Raw genomic sequence first — 24,926 nt, forward strand, 5'->3', positions numbered from 1 at the left:
TGGTCATTGTAGTTTCTGGAACCTTGCTTGTGCGCAAATTGCCTGCCGCATTTCCTACATTATACAACAGTGCCTGCACTTCCATTCTACTTCATTGGCTGTAAAGTGCTTTGAGACGTTCTGAGGTCATGAAAGGCGCTTTATAAATGCAAGTCTTTCTATTCTGTGGGCAATTATTTATTTTCTGTTTATGTTTCAGATCTTCTCAAGTAAAGAATAATGTCTTCACGGAAGCAAAACGGGAGAAGTATACCAAAAACAAGTTTCAACAGAAAATTCAGGAATACAGGCAATATATTCAAAATCATCAACGTCAAATATTTTGTACCATCATCTTCTTTGGTATTACTGCGGGTGTCTTTGTTGAGCGAGCCTATTGTAAGTACCACGTTATACTTGCACAGTGACCCATTCTAGAATTAAGAGACTGTGTTACTGTAGGGACATATGAACAGAAGGAGGCTATTCAGCCCCATGGGCCTTTTCCGCCATTCACTTAGATCTGTATCTTAACTCCATCTAGCCACCTTGGTTCCATCTCCTCACCCAACAAAAAAAATCTAGCGATCTTAATTTTGAAATTCCGATTTGACTCCCGTCCCCTCCAGCCTCCACAGCTTTATGGGGGAGAGAGTTCCAGATTTCCACTACCCTTTGTGTGAAAAAGTGCGTCCTGACATCATTCCTGAATGGCCTAGCAGTAATTTTAAGGTTGTGTTGGACTCTCTCACCAAAGGAAATGGTTTCTCTCCATCTATCCTCTCAAATTCTTTCATCATCTTAAACACCTCAATTAGATCTTCCATACTCAAGGGGAATACAAGCCTAGTCTAAGCAACATGTCCTCATAATTTAACCCTTTTAGCCCTGGTATCATTCTGGTATATCTGTGCTGCTTCCTCTCCAAGGCCAACATATCCTTTCTGAGGTGCGTTGCCCAGAACTGAATGCAGTGCTCCAGATGTGGTCTAATCAGAACTTAAAGAAATGAAGAGTGATTGGGATAAAGGCTAACATTCAATTAGCCTTTTTAATTTTTGTACCTGTCCACTTTTTGAAACAACCATTCACAAATATAGTAGCTGGTGGGGCTGTCGCTTAATCAATTATTTATATGGCCAATTATATAAACAGATATGATATTTTCCACATGTTGAACTGTGGAATATATTCATGGGCTAAAAATTCGGTGTAGCTCGGTTGGAGGTGGTGACACCGCTAATTTTAGTGCTGGGCAATGTTTACCGCCTCCAACCGGGATATTCACTTTTAGCACCCCCTAAAGGGGAGGGGAGTGGAGCACCGCTCTTAGGGCACTAACTCTGATTCCGGGGCGCTATCGCGGGAGTGCTACTGAGGTTCTGGCGCTAGGAAACCGGCATCCCAGCGCCTGTCCGAAAAGTTGGACTGTCCGAAAAGTTGAAGAAAAGTCAAGGCAAGTAAACAACAGTGTCCAGCATCTAGGAGAAATGCATTAATGGAAAAAAAAATTATTTTAACTACCCACTGCTCCCTCTCGGATATATTGCCCCGGCAGCTTCTTCGGGACGCCTATTTTCCCTGTCGGAAGTAGTGGCAGGTACTACAGCAAACGAAAGCAGTCAGGTTCGCGACGGCATTGCACACTTGGTGATGTCACCAAGTGGGTGCGCTAATGGGTGACGCTAAGCAATTGAATTTTTAGCCCAATATTATCTGTGACAAGGTGATAAATGAACCCTTTCTGTTTAGACTATGCGCTCTTAAGAGAGCACTCTGGAGTTCCTCAGACCACAAGAGTTGGTCTCATCATTGCCCGTGGAGCAGCAGCCGCTGTTTCGTTCATGTACTCGTACATCCTTCTCACCATGTGCCGCAACCTCATCACTATCCTGCGTGAGACCTTCCTCAACCATTACATTCCCTTTGATTCAGCCGTGGACTTCCATCGTTGGGTTGCAATGGCCGCTGCCTTTTTCTCAGGTGAGAGATGTTTTAATGATTCTGGGCATACCAGTCAGTGGACATCCTGCCGACTGTTAAAAGGGACATCGGCAAAGCTATCCCGCTGGCTCAGTTGTTGGGCACCAGTGTGGAATTGGCCAACTTGAAATTGAGCCAGACAGAACGGAAGAGCCTAAGGCTCCATCCCATGCCCATGCTAAACTAGCTCATCTCAGCCGGAGCAGAAGAAAAGGTTGCTGCAATTGGCCTCATCACTTGTGTCCGGGAGGGACAAAGCCATCCAAGGTTCCTGCTCCAGCGAGCACCAAATAAAAGGCGGATGCGTGTGGACGTTGGTTGAGGGCAGAATTGAGCTTGGATGTTATGGTCCCAAGATCATCACAGTCAAATTTGATCCTGTTCTCATCTAACATATACATAGACACTTACTTAAAGCAGTGGTCACTGGATAGTAATTAGGATGGCTGATCTTTTTTCCCACATCCCTGCTTTGAGGATTAGAGTATCTGTTCTGCCACCCAGTCAACCAAACTACTGATTGGCTCTGCATGGCTTAGCTACTCACTGCCGTAAATCGGTGAGTCATCGGGAAGTAAATTTTTATATTCATCTCAGGATGTGGGCAAGGCCAGATTTTATTGTCCATCCCGAATTGCCCTCGAGAAGATTGTACTGAGCCAACTGAGTGTCTCGCTGGGCCACTTCAGAGGGCTGTTAAGAGTCAACCGCATTGCTGTATATTGGAGTCACATATAGGCCAGACCGGGTAAGAGCGGCAGATTTCCTTCCCTAAAGGACATTAGTGAACCAGATGGATTTTTACGACAATCCGGTAGTTACATGGTCATGATTACTGATACTAGCTTTTTATTAGAAATGTATTTAATTAAAATCATAGAATGGTTACAGCACAGAAGAAAACCATTCGTCCCATTGAGCCCGTGCCAACTCTCAGCTAGTCCCACACCCCCGCCCTTTCCCCACAAATGTTTTTCCTTCAGCTACTTATCCAACTCCCTTTTGAAAGATAAAATTGAATCTGCCTCCACCACCTTTTCAGGCAAAACATTCCAGATCCTAACCACTCGCTGCGCAAAAAACGTTTTTTTTCATGTCGCCTTTGGTTCTTTTGCCAATCACCTTAATTCTGTGTCCTCTGGTTCTCGACCCTTCTGCCAATGGGAACAGTTTCTCTCTATCTACCCTGTCCAGAACTCTCATGATTTTGAACACCTCTATCAAATCTCCTCAATCTTCTCTGTTCCAATGAGAACAACCCCAGCTTCTCTAGTTTATCGCAGCAATTTAAGTCCCTCATCCCTGGAATCATTCTCATAAATCTTTTCTGCACCCTCTCTAAGGCCTTCACTTCCTTCCTAAAGTGTGGTGCCCAGAATTGGATACAATACTCCAGTTGGGGCCGAACTAGTGTTTCTTAAAGGTTCCACACTTTTGTACTCTATATCTCTATTTATGAAGCCCAGGATTCTGTAAGCCTTTTTAACTGCTTTCTCAACCTGCCCCGCCACCTTCAACGATTAATGCACACATACCCCCAGGTCTCTCTGTTCGTGCAACCCCTTCAGGATTGTACCATTGAGTTTATATGTCCGCTCCTCATTCTTTCTATCAAAATGCATCGCTTCACACATTTGTGCCCTTTTCACCAGCCCGTCTGTCTTTCTGAAGTCTTATCACTCTCTCTTCACTATTCACTACACTACCAAGTGCAAATTTTGATACTGTGTCCTGTACACACATGTCCAAGTCATTAATATATATCACAATAAGCAGTGGTCCTAGAACCGACCCCTGGGGAACACCACTGCATACCTTCCTCCAGTCCGAAAAACATCCATTCACCACTACTCTCTATTTCGTGTCATTTGACCAATTTTGTAGCTAGGCTGCCACTGTCCCTTTTATTCCATGGGCTTCAATTTTGCTGGCAAGCCTATTATGTGGCACTTTGTGGAACGCCTTTTGGACATCCATGTACACAACGTCAACCTCATTACCTTCATCAACCCTTCCTGTTACCTCATCAAACATCTCGATCAAGTTGGTTAAACACGATTTGCCTTTGACGAATACGTGCTGGCTTTCCTTAATTAATCCACACCTATCCAAGTGACTGTTAATTTTATCCCTGACTACGCTTTCTAAAACTCACTGAATTTAAATTCTCCAGCTGCCGTGGTGGGATTTGAACTCGCGTTCCGGATCATTAGTCCAGGCCTCTGGATTGCTGATCCAGTGAAATATTCTGCTACGGTACCCTTCCTTAATGCATGTTTAATGAAGAGGTGGTCATTTTCCAACATTCGATAGACTCTGGATCAGTTCCTGTGGATTGCAGGGTAGTTAATGTAATCCCACTTTTTAAAAAAGGGAGAGAGAAAACATGGGATTATAGATCGGTCAGCCTGACATCGGTAGTGGGGAAAATATTGGAATCAATTATTAAAGATGTAACAGCAGCGCATTTGGAAATCGGTCCAAGTCAACATGGATTTATGAAAGGGAAATCATGCTTGACAAATCTTCTAGAATTTTTAGTGGATGTAATTAGTAGAGTGGACAAGGGAGAACCAATGGACTTTCAAAAGGCCTTTGACAAGGTCCCACACAAGAGATTAGTGTGCAAAATTAAGGCACATGGTATTGGGGGTAATGTACTGACATGGATAGAGAACTGATTGGCAGACAGGAAGCAAAGAGTAGGAATAAATGGGTTCTTTGCAGAATGGCAGGCAGTGACTAGTGGTGTACCGCAAGGTTCAGTGCTGGGACCCCAGCTATTTACAATATACATTAATGATTTAGACGAAGGAATTGAATGTAATATCTCCAAGGTTGCAGATGACATTAAGCTGGGTGGTAGTGTGAGCTGTGAGGAGGATGCTAAGAGGCTGCAGAGTGACTTGGACAGGTTAGGTGAGTGGGCAAATGCATGGCAGATGCAGTATAATGTAGATAAATGTGAGGTTATCCACTTTGGTGGCAAAAACAGGAAGGCAGAATATTATCTGAATGGTGACAGATTAGAAAAAGGGGAGGTGCAACGAGACCTAGGTGTCATGGTACATCAGTCATTGAAAGTTGGCATGCAGGTACAGCAGGCAGTGAAGAAGGCAAATGGCATGTTGGCCTTCATAGCGAGAGGAATTGAGTATAGGAGCAGGGAGGTCTTATTGCAGTTGTACAGGGCCTTGGTGAGGCCACACCTTGAATATTGTGTGCAGTTTTGGTCTCCTAATCTGAGGAAGGACATTCTTGCTATTGAGGGAGTGCAGTGAAAGTTCACCAGGCTGATTTCCGGGATGGCAGGACTGACATATGAAGAAAGACTGGATCGACTAGGCTTATATTCACTGGAATTTAGAAGAATGAGAGGGGATCTCATGGAAACATATAAAATTCTGACCGGATTGGACAGGTTAGATGCAGGAAGAATGTTCCCGATGTTGGGGAAGTCCAGAACCAGGGGTCACAGTCTAAGGATAAGGGGTAAGCCATTTAGGACCGAGATGAGGAAAAACTTCTTCACTCAGAGAATTGTGAACCTGTGGAATTCTCTACCACAGAAAGTTGTTGAGGCCAGTTTGTTAGATATATTCAAAAGGGAGTTAGATGTGGCCCTTATGGCTAAAGGGATCAAGGGCTATGGAGAGAATGCAGGAATGGGGTACTGAAGTTGCATGATCAGCCATGATCATATTGAATGGTGGTGCAGGCTCGAAGGGCCGAATGGCCTACTCCTGCACCTATTTTCTATGTTTCTAAGTTAACAAAGAGCCATAGATTCTGTACTCTATGTAATCCCAGCAAGTTAATGAGTTCCTTACATGATTAAAGCCATTGGACAGAGGAAGCTTCCGTCCCATCAATCTGAGCTAGATCTGAATTTAGAGCAGTGGTGAGAGGCAAAAATCTAATCCATTGCACCACTCAGCCCTTATTGGTTATGGATTGTGAAACTCAGAACTGTATTGCATTAATCTATACAACGCATTTTACTTCTTTGCAGTACTTCACACTGCAGCTCATATGGTCAATATCTACTCATTCTCTGCCAACCCGCTCAGTGTTCTTGCGTGCCTCTTCCCTGACGCTATCTATGATGATGGGTAAGTTTTAACTGTTAGAAAATAAGAAAAAACTTGCATTTATATAATACTGCTCGACCTCAGGACCTCCCAAATGGCTTCACAGCCAATGAAGTAACAAGAAAAAAAGAAAGACTTGCAATTATATAGTGCCTTTCCTGACCACAGGCTATCTCAAAATGTTTTACAACCAATTGAGTGCTTTTGGAGTGTAATGTCGGAAATGCGGCAGCCAATTTGCGCACAGCAAGCTCCCTCAAACAGCAATGTGATAATGATCAGATAATCTGTTTTAGTTATGTTGATTGAAGGATAAATATTGGCCAGGACATCGAGGGGAAAACACCCCTGCTCTTCAAAATAGTGCCATGAGTGTGCAGATGGAGCCTTGGTTTAACATCTCATCCGAAAGACGGCACCTCCGACAGTCCTGTATGAGGTAGGAAAGGCCATCCGTCAGCTCAAGAACAACAAGGAATCCCCGCTGAGGCATTAAAGTATGGTGGAGAGGCACTATTGGCGCGAATGCATGACATCATCTCTATCTGGAAGGAGGAATACATGCCTGGAGATCTCAGAGATGCCGTAATCGTGATCATCTTTAAAAAAAGGTGACAAGTCCAACTGTGGCAACTACAGAGGAATCTCCCTGTTGTCAGCCACTGGGAAAGTCATCGCAAGAATCTTCCTCAACCATCTTCTCCCTGTGGCTGAAGAGCTCCTCCCAGAGTCGCAATGCGGATTCCGTCCACTACGGGGCACAATGGACATGATCTTCACGGTGCCACAACTGCAAGGAAAATGCAGGGAACAGCACCAACCCTTGTACATGACCTCCTTTGATCTCACAAAGGCCTTTGGCGCTGATAACCGCGAGAGACTATGGAGCATCCTCCTCCGTTTCAGCTGCCCCCAAAAGTTCGTCGCCATTCACCGCCTGGTCCATGACGACATGCAAGCCGTGATCCTGACCAATCGATCCACCACAGACCCAATCCACATCCGGTCCGGGATCAAGCAGGGCTGAGTCATTGCGCCAACCCTCTTCTTGATCTTCCTCGCTGCAATGCTCCATCTCACGCTCAACAAGCTCCTCGCTGGAGTGGAACTAAACTATAAAACCAGTGGGAACCTGTTCAACCTTCGTCGCCTCCAGACCAGATCCAAGACCATCCCAACCTCTGTCATCGAACTACAGTACGCGGACGATGCTTGCGTCTGCGCACATTCAGAAGCTGAACTCCAAGCCATCGTCAACATCTTCACCAAGGCGTACGAAAGCATGACCTTAGACCAAACATCCGTAAGACAAAGGTCCTCCACCAATCTGACACAGCACTGTCCCCCCCGGTCATTAAAATCCACGGCGCGGCCTTGGACAACATGGACCACTTTCCATACCTCGGGAGGCCTACTATCAGCAAAGGCAGACATCGACGACGAGGTCCAACACCACCTCCAGTGCATCAGCGCAGCCTTCAGTCGCCTGAGGAAGAGAATGTTCGAAGACCAGGACCTCAAATCTGGCACCAAGCTTGTGGTCTACAGGGCTGTAGTGATACCCACCTTCCTATACAGCTCAGAAACGTGGATCATATACAGTAGACACCTCAAATCGCTGGAGAAATGCCACCAATGTTGTCTCCGCAAGATCCTATAAATCCCCCGGGAGGATAGATGCGCCAACATCCCCAGCATCGAAACATTAACCATACATGACCAACTTCTTTGGGCGGGCCATATCGTCCGTATGCCCGATACAAGACTTCCAAAGCAAGCGCTCTACTCGGAACTCCTACACTGCAAGCGATCCCCAGGTGGGCAGAGGAAATGTTCCAAGGACACCCTCAAAGCCTCCTTGATAAAGTGCAACAGCCACACTGACACCTGGGAATGCCTGGTCAAAGACCACCCTAGGTGGAGGAAGAGCATCCGGGAGGGTGCTGAGCATCTCGAGTCTCGTCACCGAGAGCATGCAGAAAGCAAGCGCTGGCAGCGGAAGGAGTGTGCGGCAAACCAGACTCCCCACCCACCCTTTCCTTCAACCACTGTCTGTCCCACCTGTGACAGAGACTGTAATTCCCGTATTGGACTGTACAGTCACCTGAGAACTCACTTTTAGAGTGGAAGTAAGTCTTCCTCGATTTTGAGGGACTGCCTATGAATGAAAGGAGGGGCAGCCTAGATTTTTGTGCTCAGGTCTCTGGAGTGGGTCTTGAAAGCACAACCACCTGACTCGGAGGTGAGTGTGCTATCCACTGAGCCACGGCTGATACTTGAAGTACAGTTGAAGTGTAGTCGCTGTTGTAATGTAGGTAAACACAGCAGAATCAATTTGCACACGTCAAAGTCCCACAAAGCAATGAAATTGAATGACTGAAAAATCTGTTTTAGTGATGTTTTAGCATGGAACAATCCTTGCGCTGCAACAGATTGAAACTGGACCTCAGGCTTCCTTTAGATTAGACTGGTGAGCAGCAGAAACATAAGAACATAAGAATTAGGAACAGGAGTAGGCCATCTAGCCCCTCGAGCCTGCTCCGCCATTCAACAAGATCATGGCTGATCTGGCCGTGGACTCAGCTCCACTTACTCGCCCGCTCCCCGTAACCTTAATTCCCTTATTGGTTAAAAATCTATCTATCTGTGATTTGAATACATTCAATGAGCTAGCCTCAACTGCTTCCTTGGGCAGAGAATTCCACAGATTCACAACCCTCTGGGAGAAGAAATTCCTTCTCAACTCGGTTTTAAATTGGCTCCCCCGTATTTTGAGGCTGTGCCCCCTAGTTCTAGTCTCCCCGACCAGTGGAAACATCCTCTCTGCCTCTTTCTTGTCTATTCCTTTCATTATTTTAAATGTTTCTATAAGATCACCCCTCATCCTTCTGAACTCCAATGAGTAAAGACCCAGTCTACTCAATCTATCATCATAAGGTGACCCCCTCATCTCCGGAATCAGCCTAGTGAATCGTCTCTGTACCCCCTCCAAAGCTAGTATATCCTTCCTTAAGTAAGGTGACCAAAACTGCACGCAGTACTCCAGGTGCGGCCTCACCAATACCCTGTACAGTTGCAGCAGGACCTCCCTGCTTTTGTACTCCATCCCTCTCGCAATGAAGGCCAACATTCCATTCGCCTTCCTGATTACCTGCTGCACCTGCAAACTAACTTTTTGGGATTCATGCACAAGGACCCCCAGGTCCCTCTGCACCTCAGCATGTTGTAATTTCTCCCCATTCAAATAATATTCCCTTTTACTGTTTTTTTTTCCCAAGGTGGATGACCTCACATTTTCCGACATTGTATTCCATCTGCCAAACCTTATCCCATTCGCTTAACCTATCCAAATCTCTTTGCAGCCTCTCTGTGTCCTCTACACAACCCTACACAAAGCTGCTGAGCTTCCCTGGGCAGCCTGCTGGTGAAGTAGATGTCACTTTCTAACAGCTGCGACGCTGGCAGTGGCCCTCGGGTAGTTCCTGGGAGGCAGGAAAGGGGCGCCGAGCTGGAGTCGGCACCGATCTGTGGGACAGCAGCGGAGCCGAGAGGAGCATGCCTCCGCATTCAGACAAGTATATCCGACGAAATGTAACTTTGTTTTTTGGCGGCAGCCTCCCTTTAAGGACTTCTGGGTCAGCGGTGTGTCGATCTGGTTGTCCTGAGCACGGCTGGCTCGGTGGTAGCTGCGTTCAGGGCTGACCAATTTTGGGAAGGAGTCCTAAACCAGCGTTACTACCCTCATTTGCATATGCGAAGGGCCTAACCCGTGTCAGGCGTGGACCCTGGACACGCACACTGGAGCCTTTGTCAATATAACAGGTGGCTCACTTCCGGTGTGGAATGTGCGCATGTACACAGCCAGTCATATTTGGTATTTGGGCGCCCATTTTACACCTGTAAAAAGGAGCGGTGCCAACGATTTTCTAGGCCTAGAAATAGACTGGTATTAGACAGGTTGTAATAGCTCACACTTTGAATATTAAACAGACTAACGTTTCCCACTACAGCACTACCTTTGATCTACTCCATTTAATTGTACCCGTGCTACATCCCATAACTCACGGTGTCTCCTTTTTCCTGTAGATCTGAACTTCCCCTGAAGTATTACTGGTGGTTCTTTCAGAATATTACAGGTACTTCCACCCTTTACAAGGCTGAATGTTATAAAAAAAAGATTTATATACAAACTAGTTTTTTGTGGTACCATATAATATCTTTGATCGAGCCAACTACCTACAAGCCCAGCAACACATTTTCACTGGTGCAGAGAGCCCTTCAAGATCTCATCCAAGTGGCCATTCTGGGATAATGTGTGTTGATGGCCTCTTTGACTGTCGGATGCACCACAGCCAAACCTGTCCTTTGCCTATCCCAACCCACACGCATGCACTTTCCATAAGTTAACCTGGATAGCAATCTGAAATACAAACCCTGGATTATTTTTCTTTCTCTCCCTAGCCCAGCAATACCAATTGTAATTGCCCCAGTTGTGATCAGCTAACTCAACACAAACCAGGGCTTGAACCTGGTACCTGCTGGGTCTGTGTGACTCCTGACATCGGTGCTGATGAATGGAACAATGTCAGCATCAGATACCTCAGGCCAAGATTCAGGATAAATCTCCTCATTCACCCAAAGCTCAGAAAAACACTCGTGTTACACAACAGTAATAATTCAATTTCTCACTGTAGTCATCTTGGTATCTTTTCTGAGTGAAATGCTAATATAATGACAGTTACGTAATGGACTGTTTGGAGCTGCAGACTTCTAACTATTGGAAATGAATAGAATCATAGAAATTTACAGAACAGAGGGAGATCATTCGGCCTATCGTGTCCGTGCCGACCGACAAAGAACTATCCAGCCTAATCCCACTTTCCAGTACTAGGTCCATAGCCCTGTAGGTTACGGCACTTTGAGTTCCAGAGTCCCACCATCCTCGTTGAAAAAAGTTCTCCTCAACACCCCTCTAATCCTTCTACTTGTTACTTTAAATCTATGCCCCTTGACTATTGACCGCCCTTTAATCCAAAAGACTTGTAAAGATTTAACGGCCACTGTCGGAAACCTCCGATTTGTTCAGCCGTGCATTAGTGGGGAATAATGCGTCAGGTGGAACTTTAATAACTGTTCACTGTTTTGTTTTACAGGGATGACTGGAGTCCTTCTTCTTTTTGTCTTTTCCATTATACATGTCTTTGCCGTGCACTACTTTCGACGCATTAGCTTTAGAGCATTCTGGTTGTCGCACCATCTCTACATCGTGATATACATCTTGGTAAGGAGGCATTTTCATAAGTTAACAATGAAGTCTATAAACCTTAGTGAAAATTCTGGTTGGAGACAACGATTAGATCACTACCTGAGGTCATTACCTGAGTAAGTGCTGGTGGCCGTGAACTTTGCCCATTGCCCGTGCATATATATGGTATGGTAATATAGTTACTATGGTACTGGACGACCAACGCAGAGGTCATGGCAAGTTCAATGCATCAAGTAATCTGTGTGCTGGCACCATGTAAGATGCTAAGTTGTCGTTTTGAAAAAAAAAACTCTCAACTAGTTCATAAATGTTCTTCAGGAAAGCAAACCTGCCACCCTTACCTGATCGGCCTACAGCCAACTCCAATCCCACACTAAATGGTTGACTTCAAATGTCCTCTGAAGTGGCCTGGTAAGCCAGTTGTCAAAACAATAGCTATAAAAGCTCCTCACTCCCACTCTCTCAGGACATTTAAGGTTGAGCAGAGATATGGCCTTACCAGTGTCGGTCACATCCTAAGAACAATTAGAATCATAGAAATTTGTGACTCATTGTGTCTATGCCAGATGACAAAAAACTACCCAGCCTAATCCCACTTTCCATTTCTTGGTCCGTAGCCCTGTAGGTTGCAGCACTTCAAGTACTTTGGGTGAAAAAGCTCTCCTCAACTCCTCTCTAATCCTTCTACCAATTACTTTAATCTATTCCCCCTGGTTATTGACGGAATAACATGGGTGCATTGCCTATGTTTTTCAATTCTTGCTGCTTGCGTGTAGATTTCCCCGCTACCAGCGTGTGCTCGAAAAAAGGAATCCCCATTGTTCAATCTTTAAAATGTGCTGCTGTTTAATTCGATTCAATATCCATTTATTTTGTTTTTATTTTCCCCCATTTTCATAGTTTATATTGTTGCTGCCAGTTTTCCCCTCTCCCTTTCCCTCTGTGGGGTGTGGTTCCACATGTGCCAGTTACCTCTGGTGCTTTACCGAAGTGGAGCATCCGAGGTAACTTGAGGCAGAGTGCTGGCGAGCTGTTTGACTGCGGTGGCGACGGGCAGCAACAATCCGATCTTGTTCTCAACTGACGTCCTCCCATGCTGGATAGTGGTTGCAAGCAGAGTCTTTAAACGACTTTCCCCGATCCTAGGGCCATTGGCACCCATTGCAGAATAATTAACTGAGCCACGATTGGGGATTGAGCCTGGGCATTTTCCTACATTGTGTGGGTTAGCGACTCACTGAATAAACTTACAGAGCCATTGGGGAGCCTCATTTTATCATTGTCGGTGGGACCGTTCCCCTGAGACCATCCTTCCAACAGCTGGAAAGGAGGCTCGGTAAACACACGTTCCCCTATTATTTTCATAACAAATAACAATCTGGTTCTTCCCTTTTCAGTCCTAGGGTGAATGGGCAACGTCCTTGACAATAGTTAATGTGAATGAAGACCACTGCGATGATATCACAGATCACTGTGTGATATTAGTAACCAGCATTCTATTGCAGTTGCGCTACTCAGCCATGAGTCTGCGGCCAACATCTCGCCGTAGGCAATTAAGCCCATATAGCAGTGCCTGGTCTCCAGTCGTCTTGGAGCCCCTTGCCACTGGATCAAGACCTTGCTCAGCTAAGCCCGTGTGGTAGCCGGTGTGCAACGACCACCCCACGTTAAAAGAACTCACGCACAGGCATCTTCCACTCCTCTGGGAGTCCCTGGCCAAAGACCACCCTAAGTGGAGGAAGTGCATCCGGGAGGGCGATGAGCACCTCGAATCTCATCGGCGAGAGCATGCAGAAATCAAGCGCAGGCAGCGGAAAGAGTGTGCGGCAAACCAGTCCCACCCACCCTTTCCCTCAACGACTGTCTGTCCCACCTGTGACAGGGACTGTGGCTCTCGTATTGGACTGTTCAGCCACCTAAGGACTCATTTTAAGAGTGGAAGCAAGTCTTCCTTGATTCTGAGGGACTGCCTATAATGATGATGATGCAGTTGTACGGGATTCCTTCATCTGCTATTGGAACATAAATGCTAATATTGCACAACACCGTTAGAAGTCCGTGCTTATTTTCGGAGTATTTGTTCACCTCATTTGGCATATTGACGTGCATACTTGTGTGTCAGTAAGCAAGTTTACCGACATTTGCTGCACTCTGAAAATTTCACACGGGTAACTGCGCTCTCTCACCTGTCAGGACTGTGCCAGTAAATGCCAGGCATTTCTCTCGCTGGCAGAATTGAATTAAGAAATGAGCAGAAACAATCGGGAAGGAGAGAGAATGGGAACCAAAGAGGGTCAGAAGGACAAGCATAGGTCCAAGTATGTTTTACTCTATTCACGGTCGGTCGCAAAAAATGTCACTGGGGGTCATTATCACTTTTGGTAGGGATGGAAATCTGGCGGGAATGGGTCATATACCCGCCTGATTTTCCTTTCACTAGCTTTCCAATGCTCCCCACAAAGAAAATCAGCTCCTCTCTATCCATAAAGTGGTGACATTTTCTGTAGATTCATGCTGACCTTTTCAGCTAATGTTCATTTTTTTTTTAGTGTGGTTTAGTGTTAATTAGCAGTAACTAAACTACTGAGGCTGGAATTTGATCAGCTTTTCTGCCTCATTTTTCGGCGGTATTTCTCATTTTCGTTGAAAAAAACCACCCGGTGGGAGTTTCATCAAAGTGTTCCGCCAGCGTTTTCGAAATACCGCTGGGGAGCGGACCGCCGGCGTGCAACACTGAAAAAACCGCTTCCGCCCGAATTTGGTGGCAGCGGTGATCCGTAGTTGAGGAGGAAAAAAACCGCCGAGGAGACACCAGCTAGAGCAGCCCTTCGATCGGCGGTAGGCATGAAACCCTGCAAAAAAAGTTAAGTAAAAGTTGAAAAAAAATTATTTTTCAGTGATTCACTGGAAAAGGGTCCTGTGAATGTTTTCCGTTTTTTACTTTTTTTTGAAAAATATTTTTTGTGTTTTCCCCCTCCCTAGGCCCAACTTGTAGCCTCGGATTAAATTTGACCAGGATCGTGTTTTCTGCCGAGAATCCATGTGGATCACCGATTTGTCCCGCCGGGCGGATTTTTTTTTCCATTTTTTGATTAATTACCCACTGATCTTAATTGAATAATCCTAGCGGTTTTTTTGTGTGGTAATCCAGTGGTAATGGCTTTTGATCAAAATCCAGCCCCGGGTATCTTATTCCAGTAATAATAATTTTGATTTCAACATCATAGTTTTCGAGTCGTAAACAAAGGGTGACTCAGTCAAGCAGGTATTTATTCCAAGCTGTGGGCAAGGGTCCAGAGTTTCCAAGAACCTACAAGCAAGGGTTCAAGGTTTGAGTGTTTATTTAGAGCTGCATTGGCACCTAGTTTCACAAGCAACAGCCCCTGACATATAATTATGTCCACTTATTTTCAATATTGAAAGAGGCAGCCCATGATTACAGAATAGGCTAAACAGTATGTGTGAAGGAGCCAGACAATGCCAGATGAAATTTGATGCAGCCAAGTGTAAAATGTTGAACATAGGAAAGAGTCGCATGGACCGGAATTTTAATTTGGCTCGGGGAGGGATGCTGGGAGAACGGGTGATTTCAATCACCGTAAATATGAATGGGAATACCCCAAAACACACAAGATAATTAAAATTAATCAAAATGGCATTTAATTAATTATTTGAAACAAAAATTCATTTTTGAAAAAATAAATTTACATATTTTAAAGGGTCTAAAAATAAACTTGTCCAATAGGATTTAAAACATTGAAAATGTTGAAAAAATGTATTATTGTGTGCTATAAAAGTCTTGCACTGATGAAAGCAAGCCTTATGCCTGTTTTTATCAGTCGTAAGAATTTGAAGGACATTCGCTGGGCAGGAGTTACTCTCCGCCCGCGGAGGCCCTTTACCTTCCGATGCGTGCGATCTGTCAAGAGAATTCTTGACCGATTGCAAGTTACGGATGTCATGAAGTAGGCTGAGTAGCCAATCTCATTGAAGAATTCCCATAGACAGCAAACCAGGAAGTAAAATGCACAAATTCTAATTTACGTTTTATAAATTTTACAGAAAGCGAAATAAAGATTGGGACATACACATAGGATTAAGGTAGAAGCTGAAATATCATAAACAAATTTTGAAAAATTATTTTAAAAACCATGAAATTCTTAATCACATTAATGGAAAAATGTAACATTCCACAAATATAAAATTAGGGGGCAAAATACCTCAGCGCCCCATTTAGGGGCAGTAACTGAGTCATGGCGGGAAATTACGGTTACCGCCCCTCACTTCCTGTTGGGGCGGGTTCAGGAACACTACTCGGGCACGTTCATCAGTGCTACGCGGCTGCTACTGTAGTGCTGACGTGTTTCAGCGCCCCGCTTTCCCCGATGGGGTGCTGTCTGCGGCTGGGCGCATCCGCTCCTAAAGGGAAGGTCACACTGCCGGCGATTCCATTTTATTTTTTCTTGCTATGCCCGCGGGTTCGGCTGGGCTGCCAATAGGCAGCCTGGCACCCCCTCTTGAATGCCTGGCCACTAGCCCAGCCGAAACCCTCCCTGGTGGCCCAGTGTTTGCCACTAAAGTGGCTGCAGAGTTCACAGCGGCCCTCCCCTTTAACTGAAGGGGAGGGATGTTGCGACGCGATGCGGCGCTGATGGCTTGGAGCGACAGCCGTTCCGAACCGCCACCACTTCCGCCCCGCTGATAACGGTTGCTCCGACCCGCCCACACTTCCGCCCCTCTCCCAACACCAACACCGCTCCAACTGGAAACAAGAAACAAAGTGCTGAAAATCGCCGGATCGTCCGCCCCATGCACTGGGGCGGACAGAACACTTAAAAATTGGTAGGTGTGTCTCGTTTTGGGCGGAGAGCAGTTTCGGCCCCTCTGTGTTCCACTGGGCCTGAAATCCCGGTTCTGGGCTCGCCTGAAAATAACAAAAAAGATCCGCACCTACCTTTTCCTCCTGCACCCTCCAGCGATTCCGGTCGGAGCCCTCCTCTCGCTGCACATCGGAGCGCGTTCACGTCTTAGCAATGCGGAGGGAGAAGCTGGAGTCACGTGGCACAGGACAGCCAATCAAGATAAGGTATTCTCATTCATAATAATGGAAACTCCGTAAGTAGGAGCTCTGGTTATTATGAATGAGAAAGCCCCACTCCCCGCCTAAACACGAATAAAAATTAAAAAAACACCTCATATATTTAACATTAATTTAAATATGTTAGAAAAAATATATATTTTTCAGATTTTTTTTTTTAAGTGTTGTAATTGGGGTTTAAAATAAACTTACCTTCGTGGACAGGATTTTTAAACAATGTGTTTTTAAATTTTATTTTTATTTTTTATATGTTTTAAAACTCTTACGCTGGTAAAAGTAGGCTATGCGCCTGCTTTTACCAGGCGCAAGAATTTTAAGGACGCTGGGCAAGAGATGGGCAAATAGCGCTATCTCGCCCACACGAATGTCCTGGCTGCGGGGTTGCATTGGATCAAAGCGGAATGCGTACGGACCCGGCGAGGCCGGAATTTCAGGTCCATTGTTTAGGAGACCACCAAAAGAGTAGGAGAGATGACCAGATAGATCAAGCAAGTACTGAATAGGTGATATTCAGTGCTTTTAAATCCTGTTGATTGGCAAACCGAAGGAGATAAGGAATTGCACCGTTTTGAGGTCCTGGGAAAGAATGGATTAGTACTAGATGGCCCATTGATTCTCAACTTCAATGGTGTGGAGATGCATTGAGGAGGAAGAAGATGGCGTATTTAGAGCTTGAGAGGAATGATAGAGGAAAGTTCAGATCACCATCGTTGTATCAACATATGGAGTCAAGACACATTATGATGGGAAGAGAGACATCAGAGGTTAAAGATGAATGAAGGATCTATGGATTTTTGAATATTAAGGAAATCGAGGGCTATGGGGATAATGTGAGAAGGTGGAATTGAGGTAGATTAGCCATGATCTTATTATACAGTAGAGCAGGCTCGAATGGCCTACTCCTGCTCCTATTTCTTGTGTTCTTGTGATCACCGATCCACGTATCGTACCCAGGGATGTGAGAATGGAAATAAGGTAAAAGAAAGCAGAATAATCCAAATCAACATTTTCAACAGTCATTTTTGTCTTTTTGCAACAGATAATTTTACACGGCAGTGCTGCTCTCCTTCAGCCACAAAGATTCCACGTGTATTTTATAATCCCCACCCTGATCTTTCTTGGAGACAAATTCATCAGCTACAGCAGGAAAAATATTGAGATTTCAGTTGTCAGAGCAGAGCTTCTGCCATCAGGTAGGAACAAAACCACAAGGTTACTCTAGCCTTCCAGGGCTTCAATGGAACATTTCGAAGCAATCCAATTCATCCCAACTCATCGATTTTCTTTCATTTTAAATAACGCTGTTATAGGTTGAATTGATTGTAAGTGTTAGCTTGAGTCAGAAGATTGTGGGTTCAAGCCATAGGTCTAAGTTTAAACTTGGGTCTTGAGTTTCAACTCGGGTGGATGTATAAGTTCCCATGGTGCTATTCAAAGAGGCACAGGGGAGTTCCTTCAGTGTCTTGGTGAATATCCTTTCTTCAACCGGTACCAAGGACAGATAGCTGTTCATTTATCTCATTGCTGTTTATGGAACTTTTCTGTGCACAAATTGACTGCACAAAACTATAGTGATTCCACTTCAAAAGTGATTTGCTATAAAGCATGATATAAGGGCAAGCCATTCTATTAGAGCGTGTTTTTCTTTCCATGGCACTTTTCCAAATTCAAATGGGGGCAAAGATTGGTGCCCCAGACAGAAGTTCACTTCCCAACTTGCAACCTCTACTACCTAAAAGGACAAGGGGAGCAGGCACATGGGAATACCATCACCTCCACGTTCCCCTCCAAGTCACATACCATCCTGACTCGGAAATATATCGGCCGTTCCTTCATCGTCGCTGGGTCAAAATCCTGGAACTCCCTCCCTAACAGCACTGTGGGAGCACCTTCACCACACGGACTGCAGCGGTTCAAGGCGGTGGCTCACTTCCACCTTCTCAAGGGCAATTAGGGATGGGCAATAAATGCTGGCTTTGCCAGCGACAAATAAAAAAAAAACACTTCCTAAATGCCAGGAGGGAGCATAATCAATGGATGAATTCGAATCACCCAGCTCACTCATTCTCTCAGCCTCCTGGCTGGATTGACAGTAGCACTGGGAAAGATTGCTATACTCCAGTAAACACTCCTGGGGAACTAAAACTAGAATCCAAGCAAAGAACAGTCTGATACTTTGGCATCAATTTTAACCAAACCCGTCTGTGGGGAAATTGATGGGACTGACAGGTTCTAACCCAGCCATATTTTGCTTTCTTTCCATTGACTTCAATAGAGAGTAATTCTAGGCGGGGTGTAAAACTGGCGTTCCATCACATCCCATGGGTTTCCTGCCCATCGAGTTAGGTTAGAATGAACCCCGTCGTTTCTGGGAATTTTTCTCTCATCAAGTTAAAGGATGTTGATGCTGGGGAATTAAATACTTACCATTTCAGGCACTCAGTCTCTGGATCAAACACTCCCAGGTCAAGTAGAGCACAATTAGATTCAGAATGAACCTTCCCGAACTCTTCAGCAACCCCAAAAGAAATATCCCCCATTGCACCAATGTGACAATTTTACATTTGCCACTCCAACAGCACTGTGGCCTTGAGTGTCAGCTGTGGCTCAGTGGCCTCTGAGTCAGAAGGTTGTGGGTTCAAGACCCACTCCAGGGACTTGAGCACAAAAGAAATCTTGCCTGACACTCCAGCAAAATATGGCTGGGTTAGAACCTGTCAGTCCCATCAATTTCCCCACAGACGGGTTTGGTTAAAATTGATGCCAAAGTATCAGACTGTTCTTTGCTTGGATTCTAGTTTTAGTTCCCCAGGAGTGTTTACTGGAGTATAGCAATCTTTCCCAGTGCTACTGTCAATCCAGCCAGGAGCACTGCTCTACCGGAGGTGCCATCTTTCGGATGAGATGTTAAACCGAGGCCCCGTCTGCTCTCTCAAGTGGATGTAAAAGATCCCATGGCACTATTTTGAGGAAAAGCGGGGGAGTCTTGGCCAATATTTATCCCTCAATCAACATAACAAAAAAATACATCATTGCTGTTTGTGGGAGCTTGCTTGAGCGCAAATTGGCTGTCATGTTTCCTACATTACCACAGTGATTACACTCCAAAAGTACTTCATTGGCTGTAAAGTGATTTGAGATGTCTGGTGGTCGTCAAAGATGCTATATAAATTCTCGGAGTGAGATTGCCAGATAGTGCTCAATTATCTGTGGGCCCCATGGGTTGAGACATCTTAATTCAATTTGCACTGAATAGTTCATTGAGCAAGCGTTTCATTCCTGTTGCTAAAAGTACTGTAAAAATGTAAATTTTGTCTCTGAAGAAGGCACCAGCAAATAAAAGCATTGTTTTTGTTTTTTGTAGCTGTTACTAACCTTGAATTTAAACGTCCCAGAGATTTTGAATATAAGTCTGGTCAGTGGGTACGTATTGCAAGCCTTATCTTGGGAACAAATGAGTACCACCCCTTCACCCTGACCTCCGCTCCACATGAAAACACCCTCAGCCTTCACATCCGGGCTGTTGGACCGTGGACCATCCGCTTACGGGAAATATATTCTCCGGAAAATATATCGCTTCTTGGTAAATACCCAAAGGTAAGGAAAGGAGAGAGGCTTATTTTATACAATCTCTACCAGCAATAAATTTAATTTCACTAGTTAAAGAAGTTAATTGTAGGGAGGAGCATTTACATTGCCGAGTATCAGCCAAATCAGAAAGAAATCTCCCACCAATTTAGGACATTATGGTTTCTGTTCCTCTCCCATCATCTTTAGTGGCAGCTTGGCGCACTTTCACCCCTGCTTCAGAAGGTTGCGTGTTCAAGCCCCACTTAAAAACTTGATCAGATAAACTAGGCTGTCACTTCAATGTAGTACTGAATGCTGCCTTGTTGGAGATGCCATCTTTTGGATGAGATGTTAAACTGAAGGCCCTACCTGCTTGTTCAGGTAGATGTTAAAGATCTGACACTTTTGGAAGGAGAGCAGAGAGTTCTTCCATTGTTCTGGATATAGAGTGTCAGATATATATATATATAAAATAATATATATATGTACACATAGTGTCAGCTGTGGCTCAGTGGGTAGCACTCTTGCCTCTGAAGTCAGAAGGTTGTAGGTTCAAGTCCCACTCCAGGGATTTGACTAGGCTGACACTCCCAGTGTAGTGCTGACAGAGCACTGCACTGTCGGAGGTGCCGTCTTTTGGTTGAGACATTAAACAGAGGCCCCATCTGTTCTCTCAAGTGGATGTAAAAGATCCCATGGCACTATTTTGAAGAAGAGCAGGGGAGTTATGCACAGTGTCTGGCCAATATTTATCCCTCAATCAACAAAAAAAAAATAGATTATCTGGTCATTATCACATTGCTGTTTGTGGGAGCTTTCTGTGCGCAAATTGGCTGCCACGTTTCCCACATTACAACAGTGACGACACTCTAAAAGTACTTCATTGGCTGTAAAGCGCTTTGAGACGTCTGGTCACGAAAGGCGCTGTGTAAAGTTTTTGAGCCCGAATTTGATCACCCTACTGGCTGCCGCCGAGTTTTCTTGGCGGTCTCCCCGTTTTTTCAGCACTCTCCCCTCCGTGCGAGACTGGTGAGGCCCTCACGCTGGTGGTTTGAAAGGACCACTGGGAAGCATCCGCTGGCGTGCAACGCTGAGAAAAGTCCTCCCGCCTGAGGTTCATCCAGATACAATTGTTCTACTTGCACTACAAACAAGATGACGTTCTCTGTTTGTTGGAAGTAAAAGTTCTGCTGCTTTCCTCCTGGCCATAGAATGATACAGCACTGAAAGGAGGCCATTTGGCCCTTTGTGCCTGTGCTGGCTCTTTGAAACAGCTGCCCAATTCGTCATCCTCCCCACAAACTGGCACATGTTTCCATTTCAAGTATTTATATAAAATCCTAGAATGATAGTTATTAGTCTGGGCCACTGGAATACTAGTCCACTAACATAACCATTACACTGCTGCGAAGTGCATCCGAGAGGGTGCTGACCACCTCGAGTCTCAACACCGAGAGCATGCAGAAACCAATCGCAGGCAGCGGAAAGAGCGTGCGGCAAACCAGTCCCACCCACCCCTTCCCTCAACGACTGTCTGTCCCACCTGTAACAGAGTCTGTGATCTCATATTGGACTGTTTAGTCACCTAAGAACTCACCTCAGGAGTGGAAGCAAGTCTTCCTCGATTCCTAGGGACTGCCTATGATTATGATGCACTTATACAAGCTAGTTCCACTTACAAGTGGAATTGATCCATTTTTATCTCATTCAATTCTATGGCATTAGATTTTGTAAAATGGTAGTCATTTCAATCATAAATATTTATTTTCAGCTCCAGTGCACCACAACATGCTAGCATAACCCATCACCCTTTTCTCCTGTGACTTGGCACATTAATCGCCCATTTAGAGCAGGCGATGTAAGCTTCAGAATGTGTCTACAGATGATTCATAAATGAGAATAAGCTGATGTGTCAGCTTACTACAGTATTATTGTGCCTAAGATATTTCCAATGAGTTGTCTAACTGCCAATACTAAATACAGTTTGCTTTGTTTCACTTTTTATTAAATTAACCAAGCAGCACGAAAGAATGATCCCAAGGTCCCATTTTTGCATCACTTAGTAATAGGTCAGGAGCACAAACAAGATTGTTGGCTGGGAGTGCACCATTTTGTCATATACACTCCTTGTACATGTCACAAGTAGAACCAGAAGCATTAACCAGAAGCTGAACTGAACCAACTATACCAACACTGTGGCTACAGTCTGGATATTCTTTGATGAGAGGCTCACCTCCTGACCCCTCAAAGCCTCTCCACCATCGACAAGGCTCAAGTTAGGGGTGTGATGGTGTACTCACAGAGCGTTCATCTGGTCGCTACGTGTCGTGACATCGTAAATGCATTCTTGAACACATAGCAGATCCATGTGGGGTGTGCAGTGAGAGCGATGCAATAGGACAACTTGCTGCAGCCAGCATGATGTGTTTAGGTCGAAAGGGTCAAGTTATTGTCCGAGGCACAAAGCAATACCCTCATACTAGTGGGAATTGACTACAAATTATTTGCCACTACAACAACATCTTCTTGCATCTACATAGAGCCATTAATGTAGTTGAACGTCCCAAGGTGCTTCACAGGAGCGTTATCGAACAAAATTTGAAGCCGAGCCACATAAGAAGATATTGAGACAGGTGACCAAAAGCTTAGAAGATAAAAAATAGGAGCAGGAGTCGGCCATTTGGCCCCTCGAGCCTGCTCCGCCATTCAATAAGATTATGACTGATCTGATCTTGGCCTCAACTCCACTTCCCTGCCCACTCCCCATAACCCTTGACGTCCTTATCTTTCAAAAATCTGTCTAACTCCACCTTAAATATATTCAATGACCCAGGATCCACAGTTCCCGACCCTCTGAGAGAAGAAATTCCTCCTCGTCTCAGTTCTAAATGGGCAGTCCCTTATTCTGAAACCATGTCCCCTAGTTGTAGATTCCCCCATGAGGGAAACATCCACTCTGCATCTACCCTGTCAAGCCCCCTCAGAATCTTATATGTTGCAATAAGATCACCTCTCATTCTTCTAAACTCCAATGGGTATAGGCAAAGAGGTAGGTTTTAAGACATGTCCTACATTGCGTAAGCCATAAAATAGCAAAGGTGCCAACAGCAATGAATCTATAAGGTAAACTCTGTTTATGACTAATAACTGAAACTGAGAATCTTTTCCTTAGATCTATCTGGATGGGCCATTTGGTGAGGGCCACCAAGAATGGAACAAATTTGAGGTGTCTGTTTTGGTAGGAGGAGGGATTGGTGTGACACCTTTTGCATCTATCCTCAAAGATCTTGTCTACAAGTCAACGAAGAACAATAGAATATCATGCAAAAAGGTATACCCGCTTAACAGTGTTCTGATATCTTTTCAAGTGTGATCTAGGCTTTGAATGAAGAGGGTGAGCTTTTTTTTTGCCCCAACTTTCCTTCTCTCCTGGAGGTGCTGATTCTTATTGGGCTACTGTTGTGTAGTCGCTGGCAGTTCCCTGGTACCTAGCTCAAGTGGCGATCATGCATAAGTCTAGACAGTGAGTGCCAGACGTGATCTCTGCTATTTGAACAGAGATCACGTCGCTCCACAATCTCTCGCCGCTCCTTTGCCCCAAACTCGCCGCTCCCACTGTACCTGCCCACGTTCCAATCACCGACCTGGATCTTGGTAGAGATTGTGGAGCGATGTGATTGGGGCCCAAGAGAGGCATGGGCTCGGGCAGCACGGGCCACTCCATACTGCGATATGTGCATGCACCATCTCCGTGCAGCAGAGCTGGTCTCCAGTCATCTTGGTTAATCCTTGCCACTGACCTAGCTCTGTCAAGCCCGTGTGGTAGCTGGTGTGCAACGGCCACCACATATTAAAAAAATCCACGCACAGGCATCTTCCACCCTTCAAGATTTAGTTCGGGAATAGTCGGTCCTTCACTTAAACACCTGTGAACTTTTTGGTCAGGAAGCAAGTCATCCTCGATTTGAGGGACTGCCTATGATGATGATGCGCAGAGAGGCCATTACAATCGAGCCCCCAACCGTGCATTCGTGCAACATCCACGTGTGTACGCTTTTCAGCAAGGGTCACATGGCAGCAATCGGGAGTGGGTTAAATAGATGAGTTTTCCGTCCTCTAGCCCAGTCGCACGGGGTTAATTGTGTGCCCCCAACTGCTGCCGCTAATGTAGCACAGACTGAGTCGCCCAAACCTGTGTGAGAGCACCATCGCAGGTTGGGGCTATAAATAGAGTTGGAGCGCCGGGCCCTGGAACGTCATGGGCGAAAGTGAGGCAAATGCGGGTACGGGGCCCAGAAGAACCGAAGGCCCAGAGGCAGCACGGGCCTGCCCACACTGCGATATGTGTGCGCGCTCGGTCCGTGCAAGAGAGCAGGACTCCAGCCGTCCTGGTTCAACCCTTGCCCTTGGATAAAGGTCTAGCTCTGTTGAGCCCGTGTGGTGGCTGATGTGCAACGGTCACCACACGTTAAAAAAATCCACGCACAGGCATCTTCCACCCCCTCAATTGGAGTTCAGGACTGGAACATCGAGTCCTTCATTGAAACATCTGTGAACTCTTGTATAGAAGCAAGTCATCCTCGTTCGAGGGACCGCCTATGATGATGACAGACTTGGAATCAAACACGGGACCTTTCTGGTCTGCATAGCTCAGCACCACATCATAACTTCCCTCACTCCAGGATCAAAAGGAGAAATTAGTGCTGATACAACAATGGCGATTGTTGTTGCGAAAGACACCACATCACAATGCAGTCTTTGTACTTTCAATATGTAACCTGAGCACAGCAGAACTCATTATATTCTCTCGTTCCTCCTCCATGTACAGTATCACAATAAACATGCTTTAAGAGGAACCGAGGTATCAAATAACATGAGCAAATGTATTGGAATGTTTTGCCACGTCTGGGCACATCCTTGTACTTGACAACTCTACCGT

The 24,926-nt window shown here is 45.3% G+C and overlaps 1 protein-coding gene and 1 long non-coding RNA gene across 3 annotated transcripts in view; one reads left to right on the plus strand and one right to left on the minus strand.

The window, feature by feature from the left end:
- LOC139234116 (dual oxidase 2-like) overlaps positions 1-24,926 on the plus strand; it is a 141,363-nt gene that overhangs the window by 107,981 nt on the left and 8,456 nt on the right. The window contains exons 23-30 of one of the 2 annotated variants that reach the window (XM_070865074.1): positions 200-378; positions 1,732-1,962; positions 5,975-6,074; positions 10,140-10,189; positions 11,207-11,334; positions 17,457-17,610; positions 19,782-20,014; positions 23,160-23,318. In XM_070865074.1, coding sequence (XP_070721175.1) covers positions 200-378; positions 1,732-1,962; positions 5,975-6,074; positions 10,140-10,189; positions 11,207-11,334; positions 17,457-17,610; positions 19,782-20,014; positions 23,160-23,318 — 1,234 coding nt within the window. The remainder of the gene's footprint in view (positions 1-199; positions 379-1,731; positions 1,963-5,974; positions 6,075-10,139; positions 10,190-11,206; positions 11,335-17,456; positions 17,611-19,781; positions 20,015-23,159; positions 23,319-24,926) is intronic. The other variant, XM_070865075.1, reaches the window with a different exon arrangement.
- Positions 1-24,926, minus strand: part of LOC139234117 (uncharacterized) — a 108,913-nt gene that overhangs the window by 58,773 nt on the left and 25,214 nt on the right. The gene's annotated exons all lie outside the window — the stretch shown is intronic.

The sequence above is a fragment of the Pristiophorus japonicus genome, chromosome 21 (assembly GCF_044704955.1).
Source record: "Pristiophorus japonicus isolate sPriJap1 chromosome 21, sPriJap1.hap1, whole genome shotgun sequence".
Taxonomy (NCBI): domain Eukaryota; kingdom Metazoa; phylum Chordata; class Chondrichthyes; family Pristiophoridae; genus Pristiophorus; species Pristiophorus japonicus.